The 19,456-nt window shown below is 41.6% G+C and overlaps 2 protein-coding genes and 1 long non-coding RNA gene across 4 annotated transcripts in view; 1 reads left to right on the top strand and 2 right to left on the bottom strand.

Annotated features, from left to right (window-relative positions):
- Positions 1–60: 60 nt before the first annotated feature.
- LOC148354548 (uncharacterized) lies at positions 61–17,502 on the top strand. Its single transcript, XR_015852382.1, has 4 exons — positions 61–83; positions 1,384–1,502; positions 15,804–15,929; positions 17,320–17,502. It is a non-coding gene; the product is annotated as an uncharacterized LOC148354548 (long non-coding RNA).
- Positions 7,531–11,657, bottom strand: irf2bp2a (interferon regulatory factor 2 binding protein 2a). Its single transcript, XM_088350635.1, has 2 exons — positions 10,555–11,657; positions 7,531–9,734 (listed from the first exon to the last, which is right to left on the bottom strand). The coding sequence occupies exons 1-2, from the start codon at positions 11,396–11,398 to the stop codon at positions 9,028–9,030; spliced, it is 1,551 nt and encodes a 516-aa protein (XP_088206761.1). The 5' UTR covers positions 11,399–11,657; the 3' UTR covers positions 7,531–9,027.
- LOC148354547 (uncharacterized) overlaps positions 12,695–19,456 on the bottom strand; it is a 44,977-nt gene continuing 38,215 nt past the window's right edge. For both annotated transcript variants that reach the window (XR_015852379.1, XM_088350636.1), the window contains one exon: positions 12,695–14,020. Coding sequence is in view for 1 of the 2 variants with exons in the window: in XM_088350636.1 (XP_088206762.1) it covers positions 13,776–14,020 (245 nt within the window). In the remaining variant the exon portion in view is untranslated. The remainder of the gene's footprint in view (positions 14,021–19,456) is intronic.

Raw genomic sequence — 19,456 nt, 5'->3', positions numbered from 1 at the left:
AGAATTGTAGTCCAATAGACTGGATCTTGTAGTTCTTGTAGAGTCGGAAGTAGATTGTCGCACGAACGAGAGAAAGAAGCAACGTAAGTCAGGACGAAGTTTACGTCGCAATAAAAACATTATATAACTTATCAAAAGTACAAATTATGAATTTATTCTTACACGAAAACAGTGTTATATCAAACCATTGTTGGAAAAAATATAAAAATAAAATTGAACGTGTTCAGTGTTTAGCTAGCTAGCTAGCCCTTAAGAATTTAGCTACAACGAATTTCTTTAGTGCTGAAAGGGGGTATATTTACATCGTTCACTTCTTAAAATAGGCAAAAAAAATTAGAAAATAGTCCATTTAATTAAAAGAATAAACCTTTAAGTCTTAAGCTAGCCAGCCCTTGGATATTAGCAATTTAGCATATGCTATGTTAGCACTACAATAAAGGTTTTCGGTACGAAGAGTGAAAGGTGTGCCATGTTTTTTTTTTCATAGAACGAAATATTTACATTGTTTATTCGTAAATAGAAATATATTTACAAAATAGCCAATGATAGAAAATGTAAAAATTTTAGGTGTTAAACTAGCTAGCCCGTTAGCAAGTTAGCTTGTGCTTGGTTAGCACTACAAATAATGTCTTAAGCTCACACGTATGATATATTTTCTGTGTTTTTCCTAAATAAAAGCAAGTATGTCTACAAAACATCCAATATTGTTAAGAAAGTGCAATTGTTTTCAAACAATTTTAAGCTAGCTCGCCCTTAATTGTTAGCAAGTGTGCAAATGCTACGTTAGCAAAGAAAACACTGGAAGCACTGTATGAAGCGTGGAAGGTGTGCCATTTTCTTTTTAAGATTTGTATGTTTTACAGGCTCGAGGTTTTGTTGCTGTTATGCTCTTTCTGGGCAAATTTCTTCATATCACCTATGTTTTTTTATTGATGTCACTATAGTTTGTGTACTGTTACCCAATGCTAAATCTATTTCACCTTGGCCATCCCGCGAGGCCCCTTCACAAGATTTCTCATTTTCCTCATGCTGAGGTTTTGAGTTTTTCCTTGCCCGCATGTCAGTTTCAGATCGGTGAATGGTGTCGTTGCAACCTGTGCAGTCCTTGGAGACATTTAAGGACCATACATAGAAACGTAACTTGACATTGTTTACTTTAAATTAAAACAAATAGGTTTACGAAAAAGCTAATTTGATAGAAAAAAAAAAATTGTTTGGTGTTAAACTCTGCGGATAGGTCTTAGTAATTTAGCAAGTGCTTGGTTAGCACGACAAAGAGTGTCTTTATTGCATAAATGTGACATATTTATATTGTTCTCTTGTAAACGGAAGCAGGTTGTTTATGAAGTACTGATTGTATGTCATGTCTTTTTTTTATTTCAGTGAAGGGAGGTGACGTTTTGAAAAGAAAACGCTGGAAAATCTGTACTAAGAGTGGAAAGAGCGCCATCTTATCAGCCGATCACCAGCCAAGCGTCTGTGCTTGTTGCTCAGCAGAAAAAGTAGGAGAAGGCCCAAACGCTCTGGAAAGCGTCCCGTCCTTTGTCCTCCTTCCCATCTTCATTTTTCATTCCTCCCCTCCCCGTTCTTTTTTTTTTTCTCTGTCCTCTTCTTCCTCTCCTTCCCTCCCTCCCTCTCTCAGCTGCTCCACTTACAAGCTTTGGCAGCACTCCAAGATCTGAGAAAAACATTGAGCCGTGCCTCGGTTTGATGTCTGGAAAGAGGGGAAGGAGGGAGGGAGGGTGAGGAACGAGGGAAGGAGGGAGAGGAAGAGAGCTCCACAGAGTCCTCATTTCCATTTCACAGACTCGATTCATAGCAACAAGGAGACGAGTGCAGGAACGTAAAGCCGAAGCGTGGGCGGCCGTCGTCATGGAAACGAGAAGATAAGGTCGAGGTGTTTGCAGGATGTGAATCAAACGGAAAAACCATCGGCGTCACTTCAGCTAAATGGAAGAGTGATCCTGCCGTATGAAGAAATACATTTAGAAGTACCTACTTACAAATATATGTCGTAGAAAATAGATAAATCCAGTTACACCTAAAAAGCATAACAAAATAAATGATAAAATACAAAAAAGACAAATCACACATTAAAATAAACGCCAAAACACAAGAACATTGACCACAAAATGCACGATGAAAAATGACAACATATAAACATACTCTACAAAATAAAGGACACAATAAAGAAAGAAAAAACATGAAAAATACAAAACAAAATAAATGACAAAATACACTACAAAATACACAACAAATTAAACAACATAATACTTAACAGAAGACAAGATGAAGTACATGACAAAATAAACTACCAAATACACAGCAAAACTAATGACGAAACAGAAGACTTAACAAATGACAAAATAAATGAAAACATACACAACAAGATAAATAATTGACAAATTACCTGACCAAATACACGACAAAATAATGACATAACAAATGACTAAATTAACAACAAAATAAACAGAAAAGTACAGGACTAAATACACGACAAAATAAACCATATAGTACACGATAAAATACATTACAAAACAAAAAAACAACAACATAAGTAAAAGAGGGCAGTCTGGTGGTACAGTGGTTAGCCCGTGTGCGGCACAGTTCTGAGGTCATGGGATCGAACCTCCTGTGTGGAGTTTGCATGTTCTCCTAGTGCTTGCGTAAGTTTCCTCCCACATTCCAAAAACATGCATGTCAGGTCCAAATTGTCCCTAGGTGTGAATGAGCGAGTATTGTTGTCTTTCTCTGTTGCCCTGCAACTGGCAACCAGTTAAGGGTGTCCCCTGCTCACTGCCCGAAGGTAGTTAGAATGGGCTCCAGCACCCCCGCGGCCCAACTGAGGATAAGCTGTGCAGATAATGGATGGATGGATGGATAAATAAAAGAATACACGACTAAAAACACCCCAAAATGCTCAAACAAAAAAACTGAAAAAAAAAACCTAAATGACAAAAAAATAAATGACAAAAAACAACAAAACGCATAAATAAACAAACACATCATATTTATTTCATAGACATCAGTTTTACGTGATTTATTGAAGTGTTCATTCATTTCTATGGCATATATTCATAGGTATTTACTGATTTCCACTTATGGCCGGATCGCCGAGCTAAACTCGCTGAACTCGAGCGTAGACAGGCCGGCATTGTAATCAACTTTTGTTTTTTACGTTCGCCGGAGAAGGCCGGCCAAGAATCTTTTTTTTTTTTCTTTCCTCCAAATGCAGCCGTCCTAATTGCCGCTCGCAGCGCCAACGTTTCCCTTCCCGGCCTCGGCCGCAAGCCTTCATTACCACTCCAAAGGGAAACTTTGATGGATGGCAAAAAAGAAAAAAACATCCCCTTGCGTGCGTGTCCTCGATACGACATTTATAGCGGCCCTGTTTTTCCTTGACGGGTCTAAAATTAAACCGAGACGATCGGTTGCACGCCGAGCGGGGGAAAGTGCTCCAGATTCAGCTTTTGGCGCTTCGTGGCTCTAAACATAGCGGCCGTAAAACTCTTTTAATACTTCACTGTTACGTGCCCGACACCCCTTCGCACAATTCCACGGTAGAGTGGACCCCGTCATATAACATGAATCAGTTCTGAAGTGGTGTTCGGGAAGTGAAACTGCTGTATAGCGGAGCGTACCGACCTTTGCTAATCGCTAATGCATTAGAATATAGTAATACTTAAGATACGTGCATAGGATTGAATAACCTAAGAAAATAGGATTAAATAACGTAAGAATATACATTTCAACGTCGAGGAAAAATGAAGTTTGATTTACCTTTGTTGTGACTTGAGCTGGTCCGATAGAGTACCGGGATGTCGGGGAGAAGACGCTGTGTTCAAATTCGAACTTCCATTTACGAGGATTGTTATGCCTTAGATGACTTTGGGTTTTCATAGTAATTGTCCGGATCGTCGGTGTGCCTTCTTCTTGTTTCTTGACCGTTTCAAGTTTAGTATCCATGGTTATCATATTTTACTTCTCTCTTTAGCATCATCGCAAGCCTTGAAATCCGTATACTGTGCAATCAATACAGAGAAAGGAATTGTGGGACGCAGTTCGGCGAACAGCATATTGGCATCTTATTCGTGCCTTGACGCAAACCAATTGCAGACCGGTGGAAAACAACTTGATCTTTTTGGGTCATTCATATGATTTTTGCACAGTTCTTTTGTACAAGTTACAACCTTTTATATTAACCAATTTTGGGGTAGTTTTTGTACAAAATGACCCAGATTTTTTTTTTCTCTTTTGTTATTGACAAAGAAAAAAAATACTATTATTGGGGAGGGGGTTATTATAGAGATCCGGCCAAATAGACAAACTCTTGGTTATTTTTTACTTAACTGTTTTTACAGTGCGCTAAAAACACTCAAAAATGGGACTAGCCCAATTTTCTGGGTGGTTTTACACATATGGGTCCAATTGTTTGGGTCATTCCTAAACAATATGAGCTAAGCTGTTATTACAGTGTATTATTTAAAAAAAAAATGTTCTCGTTTTTTGCAAAACTGTCTTGAATGAAAAATACAAAAATCAAATCAAACCATTTTTTGGGTAGGTTCCTTTTTGAGCCAACTGTTTTAAGAGTGCAAACAGTTTGGGTTTTCTTGTTTAGAAAAACCAGAACAACTGGGTCATTTTTGTGTACAACCATTCAAAAAAATAGATCGAATTGACCCATGTATTGGGTTGGTCCTGTCTTGAACCAAACTTGGGTTATTTTCGACCCAACGCTTTGTAGAGTGTAGACATTGTGGGTCATCATGTTAACTACAACCAGAACAATTGGGTCGTTTTGTGTCAAAACACCCCCAAATGGGTCAACTTTTCCAAGGTATTGGGTTGTTTTTTCTTAATAATCCAAACTTGGGTTGTTTTTTAACCAACTTTTAAAAAAACTAGTAACAGTTCGGGTCACCATTTTTAGTTCTTTTTGTGTAAAACAACCCAGAAAAAAGTATTGGGTTGGTTCTCTTTTTGACCCAAAAGTTTTTCGAGTGAGTGTAAACGACTGAAAAACAGCATGACATGCTCAAGAGCTGTTCTGTAAAGACATTTTCAAACTAACAACTAAAAAGCCCAAGATATAAAAACCTGCACTTTCAGTTAGCTTGCTCGTGTGCTTCTCGAGACAACAAAAGTGATCTTTGAACCCAAGCGGAGTTGTGGCCTGGTTACTAAGGCCGTGAGCACGACAGTTTAGCTAACCATTAATCCGCCGAGCAGCCGCTGAGGCAACCGACGGGCATATCCGTCATTGCCTCCCACTTAGCCTGATGAACACAACCTCCTTGTGTACATCAATCACTTTTTACAACACGCCGCAGCCATAAAGAATTTCACAACACGTATGCTAACGTTAGAGCGCAATGAATGAATTGGCTTAAGGAAAAAGGTTAGCATTCCAACTAGCTTCCATCAGCAGATTAAACATTACAACCCTCAAGGCAATAAAGAGTTTCGCAACAAAACACGCCAACGTTAGAACGCAGTCAAACGGGAGTGACGAATTGGCTAACATGAGTTTAGCATTCCAGCTAGCCTGCATCACCAGAGTAAACACTGCAACGTCTGTAGCATTAAAGAATTTCCCATTAAAACATGTTATAACCTAGTAAAATGAAGTGAATGAATGGGTTAACACAAGTGTAGCTAGCTTCCAGAAGAACATTAAAGCTTACAACACGTTGCAGCCATAAAGTATATCACAGCACGCTAATGTAATAACACAGTCAAAGAAAATTAATGAATGTCTAACATGACATTAGCATTCTAGCTAGCATACATAAACATATTAAACATTGCAACCCTTGAGATAAATAATTTCACAACACAAACATGCTCACGTTATAACCCTGTAAAATGGAATGAATTAATTGGCATTCTAGCTAGTTTCCATAAACAGATTAAAGATGACAACCCTAAAGTGATAAAGAATTTCAAAACACAAACAAGCTCACATAATACTGCACTCAAACGGGAGGAATGGATTGGCTAACACTAGTTTAGCTTGCCAGCTAGCTTGCATCAGAAGATTAAACATTACAACACGCTCCAGCCATAAAGATTATCACAACTCTCTAAATATGCGGTCATTACAACAGAGTCAAACGGAAGTGTTGACTTGGCTAACAAGAGTTTAGCTTTCCCGATAGCTTGCATCAGCAGATTAAACATTACAACCCTCGAAGCTTAGTCACACAAGTGAAGTTCGGTAAAACGTTAACTGGAATTTCTCCTTGTGTGCCCTTGTTATATCAACAAAAAACTGACTTGCCTCCATTTTGTCCCGGTATATAAATTCCCTTCTTACTTCTTTCACTATTATTTGTCAATGCGCAGCAGAGAAACTTTGTGGAGATAATATATGTCACAGGCTATGCTATATTGATACAGTTGATAATGCTAAATGACTCAGGTTTCTCCCCGTCTATGAATTATCTTCTTACTCCTTTCACTATCATTCAGTCACAGACACCTCCCCGAGATACAGTACATTTCTCACGTCTATGCTAATTTAGCCCAGTTGAGGTAATGCATAATATGACTGGTTACAAATGCTCCTTTGTGTGCTAGCGTGCTAACCACCTCGTGCTAGCCACCGCATCCTAATCCGTCTGTGCCGCTCCATTATGAAACACAAAGTGGGTCAAAGTCCTGACTCGTCAAAAAAAAAAAAAAAAAGCCAAGCGCTGACCTTTATAAAAATGGGCTGCGTTTCTGGTTCTAAAGTCCAAGCGATAAGCAACTGATAACCACACCAGTAAACGAGAAACAAACGGCGTAGGATGCAAGAGGCCGTCGTAAAAGTTATCTGATTTTGTAGCAATCGGGTCACAGCTAACGTCAGCTTTTGTCTTTTTTTTTTTTTTTAAAAAGTCAGAGCAGGAAGTTGGCCGAGCGCGTTAGCTCGCCGCAAAATCCTTCAACCCTGCTCAATAAAACCTGAGCAGGAAGCAGATCGTGTGTCAAATAATTACGCAACCTCCCGCACACACACTGCAAGAACTAGCTTAGCGCCCTTCCCCCGCCACCCCTGAAGCTAGTGTCAGTTTGCTGCAGCGTCAGCGGGACTTCTTTGTCTCCGACGCTGTTTACATTTCGCCCCGATCCGCGTTGTGGGAACCGGCGCTGCAGATTCCGACGAGAACTGCAGTTAGCGTTATCGATACCGGGGGACGGGGTTTTTCCGCAGTGCACTCTGTTCACATTGCAGTTACGTCTGTTCTGCACGTACGAGTTCCATAACGAGTGACTCGACGGATTCCGAGCGAACGAACATGACTCGGCACATACTTCCGTAGGCAGCGGTCCTGGAAGCAATTTTAAAAAAGGGTGGCGGAAGAGGAGGAGGGGTGTTATTACCATGGGCGCTTTCTTTTTTTTACGAGTCATGCGCGCCGAGACAGGGCCGGCTTTGTCGCAGCCGGCGCTAGCTAGCTTAGGTCCTTCAGCAGGCGTCACAACAAGCCTGGAGGACCCCTTCCCGACCTCCCCCCCGACCAAATGAAGCTCAGACAATCGTTTCGTACAAGATCAAGAAATTGTATTTGGCAATTTTCGAAACAAGTGCATACAAGTACAGCTAAAAGCATTTGAGTTTTTCGCCAAGTGCTCGTAGAGTCGCATTAGTCACATTCTACGTTAAACAGGAACTGCCACCAGAAGTACATCGAGAGTTTTTTTTTCATCGTTAAACATCGACAAAGAGGAACGTCGTCCGTTAGCATGAGTACGTAGCTTTTCATCTTCAAAAATATAGAAACACAATGTATTGAAAAAAATCAAAAATTATACAACCATGTCGACCAAGTATACTCTTCCCTTGGCTTCGATATGTACAAGTCTGTTAGTTGCTTTCGATAGGATGTACGTGATATTTACCGTATTTTCCAGACGACGAGGCGCGACCCCAAATTGGCCGGAAATTTAAAAGCTGGCGTGGCTAAGATCGCAAAGGCGTACAGTATTTATAGGTACGTGTTAATAAACCTACTGTATTTCTGCAGTGATCGATCGATCTATCGATAAACCGCATCGTAAACATAGTTTGCGACGGGATTTGAACCCGGCTCGTGACGTTAAGAGCATCGTCGCTTTAACACTGAACTATGAGATACAAACATACTATTTTTTTTTTACTCATGGTGCTAAAAACGAATTTTAGAGAACGGAGGAACCAGAAAGTCTTTCAACAAAATAGTATACGAGCTCTTTTACGTACTGTACATATACATAGAAAACTCCGCAAGTGAAGCGGAGAGACTGTTTAACTTATCAGAATGCACGATGAAATGTCAGTGTTTCTGGTACTGTGATAATGAGATAAGCTAATGCAGGAATGTCAAACTCAGGCTGGATCCAGATTTGTTCTCAGGTGGGGCTGTCTTCCAGTATTATGCTATATATTTCAGCCTACATTAGTAACCTACACTAAATATTAGAATCTTGGATGACACAGGATTATTTTACCAAATACATGTATTCAGAAAATTGGAAAAAGAATATTTTCCCGTTTGACATTAACTGGTTTAATATAACACTTGAGCGAATGCAGTCATAAGCCTGAACCGACTCACCAAGCTTAGTTGGCATTTATTGTAAAAAAAATCATAGTTTTTCATAGAAATGACCTAGAGATTCGCTTCTTTTATGAAAAACTTTTTGGCAGCCTAGATTAAATCATCCCACAAATTTGTCGGGGCCTCACCGTCACAATCCGGGTTTGATACCTGTGTTTTGCAACTTTGATTGGCTGATACTTAGACTGATTAATTACATGCCATAATAAACACGGTAGATTTGACTGTAGTCTCAATTTTATGGGCCCTATAGTCCATAATGCCTTATGTGTGAAAATTGTTTAGACAAAAACTATTCTTAGGAGTCCGGGGGGGTCTCATAGTGTGGAAAATACGGTAATATTGAGGGGGTCGCGCTTTATAATCCAGTGCGCCTTATAGTGCGGAAAACACGGCGGGGTTTTTTTATACGCGGGGGTGTCCTGTGTTTGGTTTGTCCTCAGGGGTCCCGCTCTTTTTTTACTTTGACGTCCCCCGCCAGGATGGTGGCGATCTCCCCCTGCATGAAGGCCCAGGGTACGTTGGAGCCCACCAGGGGACACTTCTCCCCACTGGGACAGTACACTTCCCCCGTGGCCCCCTGCTGCTTGATGCTCTCCCTGGAGCAAGGGAAGCAAAACTTGTGCGAGGGCACCGACGGGCACTGGACAAAGTGCGTGTCCTCCAGGCGCTCCCGGCACAAGGTGCAGCAAAGCGGGACGCTGCCCGGCACCGAGGAGTCCGGAATGCTCTGCGGGTGGTCCATGGGGGGCGCGTGGGGGGTCCCGGCCCCCGAGGCCTCCCTCTGGGCCAGCCGGCGCTGGCCCACCGGCGACAGGGGGCTGCTGCTGTTCCTCCTGCTGGTGGAGTGCACCTGGTTGGCGTCCTTAGGAGAAGCGTTGCCCCCGGCGTTGTCGGCCGCCATGATGAGGGCCGCCATGGGAGACTGGCCGTTCTGGGCCGCCTCGGGCGGGGTGGTGCGCGAGTGGGGCGAGATGGTGGACGGAGGGTTGGCGAAAGCGGGCGGGGGCGCCGGCGCCATCTTCAGCCCGTCGGACGGCGGGGGCAACCACGGCTGCGCTTCCCCGTTCATCTTGCTCGCCGAGCCTTCGCCTTCCGGTTCGGGAGAGGCTTTTCTCTTCATGCTGCGGGGGTGTTTTCCTCGGTCTGGGAGGGGGGGAAAGAGTTAAACAGACTTGAGTGCGTGGGTGGGGGAGGTGTGGCGTGCGCGGACGATGACAAAAATCAAAATATTATCTTTTCTACGTTTGATCCGTGGGCTAAATCTGGTCCCAGTTAGACCTGATTTAGCCCTGCCAACGTGGACCAAACAGAATCCCACAATAGTCGGCGTTTTGCTGACCCGGTCGAATCTAGCCCCTGAAAAGTCATCTTTACGAGACGTTTTTCAACCGAATTGACGTTTTTTTGGACAGAATCTCTTCATCGACTTGTAGAATACATTTTTTCCAATTGAATCAATATGTCTTTTGGACAGATTAACATTTTTAACAGATTCTTGGTGTCCTAACTGAACAGTTCTTACAACTCTTCTGTCTTTAAGAGTAATTTCTTAAACCAAATCAAGACATGTTTTGGACAGGTTTTTTGGCACATTTCCAATGTCACAACGTCATTATTCGGGCATTGTTTTCAAGTCTTGAAAAGCAACGTTCTAATAGAATTCCAATTCAAAACATCTTTCAGACATATTTTTTCAACATCTCAATTTATACAATTTTCAACCAAATATGCTTTGGGCAGTTTTGGACGGAATTTTGGCATCGTTCCAATGTTACATCTTTTTTGGTAACGATTTTGAGAAAGGCATATTTTAATCAGATCAAGTCTTTTTTTTTTTTTTTTTTTTTTACAAAATGTTGGCAGTTTCAACGTTAGATTATTAGTCGAAAACGTCTTTGGGACGGAATATCGACGTCTTTTCAAGCAGTATATATATATATTTTTTTCATCGCTCGTCACCTACCTGACTTTGAAGCCGACGCTCCGCCGTCGTAGCCCATGACTCTTTGTTGCATGGCCGCCGCGTGCTCCTTCTTGAAGCGTCCGTCGAAGGTGTGCAGAGCCATGATGTCCCGGACCGCTTTGCCCTTGGCCATCCAGTCGGGCTCGGCGCCCCTGCCCTTGTGTCCGTCGGCCATGTCCGGCGTCAAGGCGTCAACGCGGTGCTTGTCCTTGTCCCGCTCGTGCTCTCCACCCGACGCGGGTCTCTTGGCCAGCTCGGCGGAGGGGGGCAGTCCCATCTGGGCAGCCGCTCGCCCGTTGACGGCGTGCGCCCCGTTCACCAAAGGCACCAGGTTGGGCGGCACGGCGCTGTTCCGCCGCGGATTGGGGCTCTGCCGGTTGAGCTCCGGCGGCTCGTCGGGCTTGGGAAATCCGTTGGGGAGGGGCAGCACGCCGTTGGCCTGCCTCACCGACTGGTACTCGGATCCCAGCCTAGGGGGGCGCTCGGAGGACAGCGGGTAGCGATCCAGCGGCTGCGGCGGTCGCGATCCGTGATCCGCCGCCGCTGCGGCCGCCGCGGCAGCAGCCGCCGCCGCCGCCGCGTGGTTGATGGCCTGGATCTCCTTCCCGGAGAGCTGCGCCTTCCCGGCTCCGGGGGAGCGGCCCTCCTGGAAGCCGTGCGCCCGTTTTAACTGGCGCGCCGTCTCGATGACGAACTCGATGCGGTCCGCGCCCTCGTAGTTGACGCATCCGCGGCACACCGGCTCGGTAAAATCCCAAATCATGGCCCAGGGCATGCGGGGAAGGTCGCACAAGTAGCACGACTGCCTCCGCGAGGAAGAAGCGGCGACCGCCGCGGACGACATGACGAGACCGGGCTTTCCTTTCTCTCTCGCGCGTCCTCCGCTGTGGAAAAAGAGAAAAAAGCCGATAAAAACGATCCTTGGCTTCCTCCTTGGTCCCTTTTTTTGTGTTCCGCGGTCGAGCGAGGCTCACAGCGCGCAGTTCATGTCGCTTGTGTCGGTTCCCGGGGCGGGCGCAGCCGCTGTCGACTAGTGACGTCACCGCTTCCACTTCTATTGACTTGATTTCTTCGACAGAACGCTTGCCCCCCTTCCTCCCTCTGCAGCCTCTCACCCTGCCCATTTTTTTTTTACAAACAATTTCACAACACCAGAAAAAGAAGCCGGGTTATGAAATCTTTCATTTTCCTGCAGCTCTGCAAAAAAAAAAAAAAAGTCTGCAGCCAAGAAAAAAAGGTGGGGGGGAAAGCTGCTCAGCTTTGTCCTATTTTCAGATCTTGTTTTTCTTTTTGCAAAGCGCCACCATGTGCGTTCTTTTTCATGCTGCTGCACAAAAGGGTTGCTAAAAACGATACAAATAGGACTTAAAGTAGGACTTTATGTACACATGGAGGTGGCCTTAAACATCTTACTGTATAAATAAATAAAACAAAAACAGGTAGGCTTCAACCCACAACAAACTTACTGTTAAAAAATATGACTATCAAAAAACACACAGTAAAATAGAATATCGAGTTGGTTTAACCCACAATTATCTTGGTAGTAAAAATAAAAGAATCAGGTGGTCTTAACCCACAAGAATATCTATGTATATTTGAAATAGAAAAACATATTTAATAATTTGAATGACACTGACAACTTTCTTTGATTCACACGGCTCTTTATTATAAAAACATAAAAACACACATCCACAATATGCATAGAAAAATGCACATAGTCAATAATCACGATTTGCAGCTAACTTAGATGAAATGAAATTCATCTCACATCCAAATACTTTCAAAAACATTTTTAGCTCATCGGGAAACTAATTTATAAAGCTAAAGAAACTAGAAAGCTGAAAGGAATCTTGATGAATTCAATTGTGGATTTTTGTCGAGGTCATTTTCCTGCCAGAGGGTTTTTGTTTTTCGGATAATCACTTAACTCATTAGTCATGTTTTTAGTAAGTTCAAATGGGCATCGAATGCTTTTTGTTTAGGTTTCAAATCTGCCACTCGTTTGCATTTGTGTCTCATTTTTCGGACATTAACGGAATCAATGTGAAGCGATTTCTGAGAAGGAAAATAGAATCTATAAGTATTCCATACATTTCAAATCATATGAGAACACCTTATAAATGTATGAATATATTAAATCGGTGCTTTTGAAGAGCTAAATCCCACGTTTGTTTTTGTTTTTTTTTTGGTGATAGGAAGGAGTGGAGAGGTGTTGTAAAGGATAGTGGGATGTTTAGACGCGTTCTAAGGGATGGGCAGGGAACCTGTATGATGCAACAGGTGTAAACCAGCAAAAGCTGTTGAACAGAAGAGTGTGTTGTGTCACCCTGACCCGAGTGACACGGCCGATTTCTGGTGTCCCGTGTCATCTGGAATGACGAAAGATTGACTGACTTATGTGCCGAGGTGCCTAACTTGTTTGGGTGTTTGGGCATTTGGGTTGGCCATGGTCCAAAAATGTCTGTGAGTGTTTTTTGCTACTTTTTCCTTTCTTAGTTTTTGTGAATGTGTTTGTCTTGCTGTCAGTCACCGCTCTTGAGGGATATGACCAAGGTAGATAGATAGATAGGGTTTTTTGTACATTAAGGGGATTTTGTGGGGTTACAATTGTTCTTTAATGAATTTTAAACAATGCTTTCTTAAACAAATCCAGCTGAATCTATTTCATACGTTCTAATAACCTGCAGAAACAATTTTTTTTTTTAACATTTTGTCGTCAAAATAAAGACTTAATAAGTAAAAAAAAAACATGCAAGAAACCATACCGAAGTTCTGATGCATTAAATAATGAATTTTTTTTTCAAAGTCGTTTTCCTCCTACTGGGTAGTATTTGTTTATTATTTCAATTGTGTAAAATGAACACGGTTTTGAAATCATTTTAAACACTTTCTCGAACAAATTTTGCTTCATCTACTTCCTGCTTTTTAATAATCCACAGGAATGTTAAGGACTTGTTTTGTTTTTTTAAACTTTTTGGCCTATAAAAGAAGGAGACTCTATTAGTCATTAACCAGGAAGTTCTGGTGTCACGAGGTTGGGAATTTCCAGACGTTCTGAACTCAAAGGCGCTTTAAAACAAACAAATGGCGTGCAAAAGTCCCGCCCATTTTGTTTTGCATAAGAATCAAGTGCCAAAGCATCATTTTCTCAATAGCGCTGGAGATGTGTCGCAACACGTTCGATAACAAGAAGAGAACAGCTCGAAAGAAGTATCGGTGATTCACGACGTTGTCATTTGGCCGTGGAAGAAGAAAAACAAAACAAAGAGACGTGTCATTGAGTGCAAGCGTGCCAAAATCCCCTCAAGTAAAAGTGCTTTTTCCCCCCCTTTTCTGGGCGTCTTCCAAGCGGTTGCGGCGTTTTTTCGTTTTTTTTTCCGCCCGGGGCCTCGGGGGTGAGGCAACTGGTCTGAAAGCTGCAGACGCACAAAGCAGGATGTGTTTGTGCAAGTCCATGTGACGCCGACTGAAAAAAAAGGAAGCGAGTTGTTTAGTCACGTAGCCTCATGTGCCTCGCCCATTTTTTTCTTTCGGGGCCTGGAGCCATGAATCACTTTTTCTTTGATGGACGTAACGCTTGGCGGCATATGATTGCATTTGTGAAGACATGTGAAACTACATGCCTGGGACTTAACCCTCTCCCCCCCACACACTCCCTTTTTCTTCCATTTCAACGACACACTTATTAATTCCAGGCCTGGTTTGAGCAGACAACAGTAGGAAGTTAGGGTAGGGTGAATAAAGAACTAATCGGTGCAAATAATGAGCAATAAATCTCATCGACAGGTTTTTCAGGCATAGTCCGCTTTTTTGTCCACTGCTTCATTCTCTGGCCACTCATGTTTGCCACTTGGCTGGTTGTTAAAAGTACATTTTCTCCTGTTATACGGTAGATTTAATCCGTTTTTCAAGTTGCCGTATAATTAGTAACACTACTGTAAAATATCACTTACAGTATTTCTATAAAGAATGTGTTTTTTATCGGAAACATATGCAGACTGGGGGGTAGGAAAAATAGCCTATAAATTCAAACGATTGCTTTTTGTTTTTTTATGAAAATGTCGACTTGAGTATGGGAACTTTGCTGTTAGATTTCACATGTGTTATAGAAAGGAACTAAAACTTTTTTTTAATCTTCTGCAAAGATACTAATGTGCTATTTTTTTCATTTTGTATTTTTTGTATTGCCTTAAGCAGTGTGTCCGTGACCTTCATTTGTTTACCTTTAGCTTCCTTAATGTTCTCTGGTTGATGAATGGTCGGCAGCAAATAGATAGATAGATAGATACTTTATTCATCCCCGCAGGGAAATTCACACAAATACAGAAACACTAACAATGTAATTAGGGTGGGTGCAAATCAAGGAAAGTCAAGTCTTCTAAAGTTTAAAAGGGCTAGATAGAATTTGGAATATCTGGCTCGCATCATCATTGCAGCCGCAGTCAGCTCATTTATGATGCATGTGCAAGTGCATGCATTTCTTAGGCACGCTTGAATAAGCTCTTTTTTGATCTTTGATTTTAAGCAGACACGTTTTATTTGTCTTCATTTGTTGCTAAATGGTCTGCATTTTATGGAGTGCTTTTCAAGTCAATGAAGACCTCCCAGAGCGCTTTATAATGTACTTCACACTTAGCCATTCACACACATCGATAGGGGGTCAGCCATGTAGTATTTTTGTCGTTTATCTTTTGTATTTTTGTAATATTACTGAAGTTTTATTTTTGTAGTATTTCAATAGTAGTCATTTTGTATTATTAATTTAGTATTTTTGTAATATTTCCATTGTAGTAATCTTGTATTTTATCTAGTATTTTTGTAATAATTCTGTAGTGGTATCTATGTAGTATTTTGTATTTTTGTAGAATTACTGTAGTTGTATGTCTGTTTTAATATTTATGTAGTAGTACCTTTATAATATAGTATTTCTTCTTTTCGGAACGAAAGCATAATAATGCATTAGGTCTTCGTTTTCAAGCACTAAATGGTTTTGAAGTAACTTTTCAATATTTTCGTAGTTTTTCTGAGGTTGGATAGTTGTTGTCGACTCATAAAGTGGCGACAAAGTAATGCGTGGTCCACAGAGTCAGACAATAGAGAAACATGGCAACCATTTCAAACATTTACCAGTATTTCACCCGATATTCCTTGAAAACACAACATTAAAATTCAGGGATTTCAAGCACCCGTACGAACCCTGATGGATGCATTCGATAACAGTCGCTGATGAAGGGATCGGTGTTTTGCAGAACTGAAGAAAAAGGTGAACGCCAGACGCCGAGGGAACGGGAATAACCCGGGAACGAGATGACATTCCTTTGCTTCCCCTTTGGCCTGGCTCTGCTGAATATTCCAGCGAACATCTTTTATTGATGGTGAGTCTTCATTTGCTATTCTCTCTCAAGTTTGCCGCTGAGGAAAGTGGAGCATGCAGGATGCTTTTGCAGTTTTTTTCTGTTTGTTTTGCTTTGACTCCCCCCTCAGTCATGCGTTATATAACCTGCTGAGGTGGGTGGGCGGCCGCCAGAAAATCTTATGCGCGTGGAAAAAGGGAAAGAAGTAAGGACACGTTCGTACAGGGGGTCGGGAACCTACGGCTCGCGAGCCATATATGGCTCTTTTCATAAGTACGTATGGCTTTGAGATGAACTGGAACGAGCACATTTATTTGATGAATTGATACACGCGGGGCCGATAGGATACTGACTACCAGTAGGGTTCGTTGCAGTTCATATAGGGCAGGGTAGGGTTACTTTAACTTGATTACTTTCAATGACTTTTGGATTACTCCAACACCAAATATGCTAATAAAAGACAAAAGAAACTAATTATGAATAAAATGACTCCATTTTGTGCAGGAATGGGGAGTAACGGAACACACGGAACGGCAAAAATGATGTTGGCAAGCTGTTTGGATTGATTTTCATTTTGTTTCTGTTACATTTGATGTTCGTTTTGCCGGAGATCAAAGAGATCAAAGCCAGGAGAGAAAGCTTACCGCGTGTTGTGAGTCATCATTTTATTCATATTTAGTTTCTTTAGTCTTTTATTAGCATTTTTGGTATTGGAGTCACCCAAAAGTAATTGAAAGTAATCCAGTTCAAGTAACCCTACCCAACCCTGATACAGGGCACGGTCTGGACTACAGTTTACAGTCTAAGTGTCACACCAACAGACCCCATTTTGGCTGGAAATTGTTAAATAATCCTTTATGTGGAAGCTCTTTAAACAAACTATGTTCATTGTTTAGACACTATGATAGAAAGCCACAGAACAAAATGTAAACACCCAGAAGCTTTAGCAAAGCAATTTAATTGGGTGAGCGGTAGGAGTATACACACAGAGGGACGTGCATACTCCTCTTCCTCCTCGTCTGGCGCTGTCTGCACCCAAGAAATATAAGTTGGTCTCCCCGATTGCAATTATTTTGTGACATTTTTCAAAATAACTTGTCATGAAACCATCTTTTTAATGAGCCTCAACACACTTAAGTAATTGCGGGTGTCACAGTTGCCATGGCGCCCAATTGGCCCCGCCCGTGTGGCGCCAGCTTCAGCTTGTTGACAGATTGGCTCCCTGTCAGTATTTAAACCCTGTTCTGTCAGTCCCCTTTGGACGGTCCATCTGCGAATCTCTGTTTTTACACGGCAAGCCCTTTTTCGCCTGTCCTGCTTTTTTTGCTCCTGTTCGTCTCCCGTTACGATCTGTTTTGATCTCGACCACGTCTGTTCTCCCGTCCCGAATAACGATCCGTTTTTTATCTAGACCACATCTACTCTCCTCTCCTGGCTTTCGACTTGTTTCCGATCACGTTTTTGCTCTTCTATCCCGGCTACTGACCCGTTTTCCGTTCCCGACACTGCCATCGCTCGCCACAGAAGTCCCACTTCTGCGTTCAGAGCGTCCTGCTCCCTGCGATCACCGTATCGTGGGTGCAATCCTTTACCCTCTTCCCAATAAAACTGTGAGAAACGCTACGCGTGTGGGTCCTGTTTCCGTTCTGGTTTTGACAGGGAGAGGGAGATGAATTTGAAGCGGTATATCTATATTCATATGGGACACTGGCTCTATAATGGCTCTTTGGGTCAGAAAGATAACCAACTCCTGTGTTAGTAAATTATTGTTGTGAAACGTCTTATGTTGTCATGTTTATGAAGTATTATTTTCCTTTATATACTAAATAACAAGTTAAAGTACATTGAGAAAAATAATATAGAGGTTTCGGTCATTATTTAGCACCGACTAGTGGAAAAAACAAACAAACAAAAAAAACATTGATTTGAAAAACTACTGTTTTTATTATTTCACAGAATTTTTAATTTTGCCAGAAAAAACAAATGGAAAATAGAATATGTATTTGTTATAATTACTAGATAACAAATTTAGAATTATTTTTAAAAAGTCTTATTAAATGGATATTTAAAAATATTTTTACAAAATTGTCAACATGCTTTCTTAGTTAATCACGATGTGTTATTTTTTTTACACCAGAAAAAAAACTGTAAAATAAAAAATACTACTTGAAAATGACATGGAAAACACTCCAAAAACCTGTTTAAAATGTCTTGTTAAACACATCTTTGTTGTTATTTTACAGTATTTTCAAGTTGTTTTCTCAGTAATTATTACAGATTATTTTTATGATTAAACTGTAAAAACTTGCTGAAAAGTCCTGAAAAATAAGAATAAATAAAGCTTCCCAATGACTTGGAAAGCAAGTCTTAAATCTTAACATACAATTTGTATTATCTTCGAGAAATCTAGTAGTTCTGGCATATGTTCTTTTTGCTGGGGGAAAAAAAACAGGTAAAAATACTTCATAATTACGGAGAAAATGTGTTAAAATTATATTATTGTATATTTCATATTCAAGAAGATTGCTCACCCCCAACTTATTTTTATTCTTTTGCAGAATTTTATACTTGTTTTCCTAGTCATTTTGATGTTTTATTTTGTAAAGAAAACAAGTTAAAATACTGTAAGAAGAATAATACGTGATAATTACTAAGATTTTTTTTAAAAAAGATTGTAAACAAAAGTATATTTTTTCAAGCTAAAATGGTAACATGGGTGGCTAAAGAAGAAAACAATGGGAAAAAGTGAAATAAACCTTAAACTACATTTCTTCGTTATGTTAATGCTAGTTATGTCTTGTTGTATTATTGAAAATCGTGTAAAGAAATTGCTTACTAAACATATGATTAACTCAATATTTGACAAGATTTTTCACATTTTCAACAAGTAAAAGGTCAACAGGGGAGGTGGGAAAAAGGTCTTTTGTTTGTAACTAAAACATTCACTGTGGCTTTCTGCAAGACAGGAAATGAAGCAAAGACAAAATCAACCCTTTCTGCTCACTGAACGTGCAAAACTTTGCACCCCCCACCCTCTTTGGAGATTAAAGAGGAAGCATGGCCGCCTTTTTTTTTCTTTTTTTCTAAGATGTCTCTACATGTGGCACATCTGCGTCCAAGCCTGACTCATTACTCTTTTTTCCGATGTTCCATTCTGCGCCGGCATGGCAACAAGCGCCTGTTTGGCTTTTGAAGGCGGCGAGTGGAAAAAGAGAGAGGGAGGGCGGGGTGTCGGGTACTGTGAGCGCTTGGCCCCCGTCCAGTGTAATCATGCCTTCCGCGGGGCCTCGCTCTTGGCCGGGGCCCCGACTTTTGCCGGAACAAAGATGTGAGCGGGCCCGCTTGGCATCCGCCACCGTTTCCCAGCAGCCCTTGCACTGGCACGCTGCCCATAAAGGGGGGGGGGGGGGGGGGGGAAGGGCGGTTGAGGTAAGGCTTCGCCTCCCTCCTCCTGCAAAGAAGGAGACTTGTTTTTCACAACTGGGCCCGATGACATCACCTTGGTGGATTGCACATTTTTCTTTGACTTTTAGATTCCTCCGTGCGAC

This window comes from Urocampus carinirostris, chromosome 13 (assembly GCF_059441175.1).
Source record: "Urocampus carinirostris isolate Australia breed hairy pipefish chromosome 13, RoL_Ucar_1.0, whole genome shotgun sequence".
NCBI classification, from domain to species: Eukaryota; Metazoa; Chordata; class Actinopteri; order Syngnathiformes; family Syngnathidae; genus Urocampus; species Urocampus carinirostris.
Note: the sequence above shows the minus strand (reverse complement) of the source record. Positions and strands in the feature narration are given on the sequence as shown.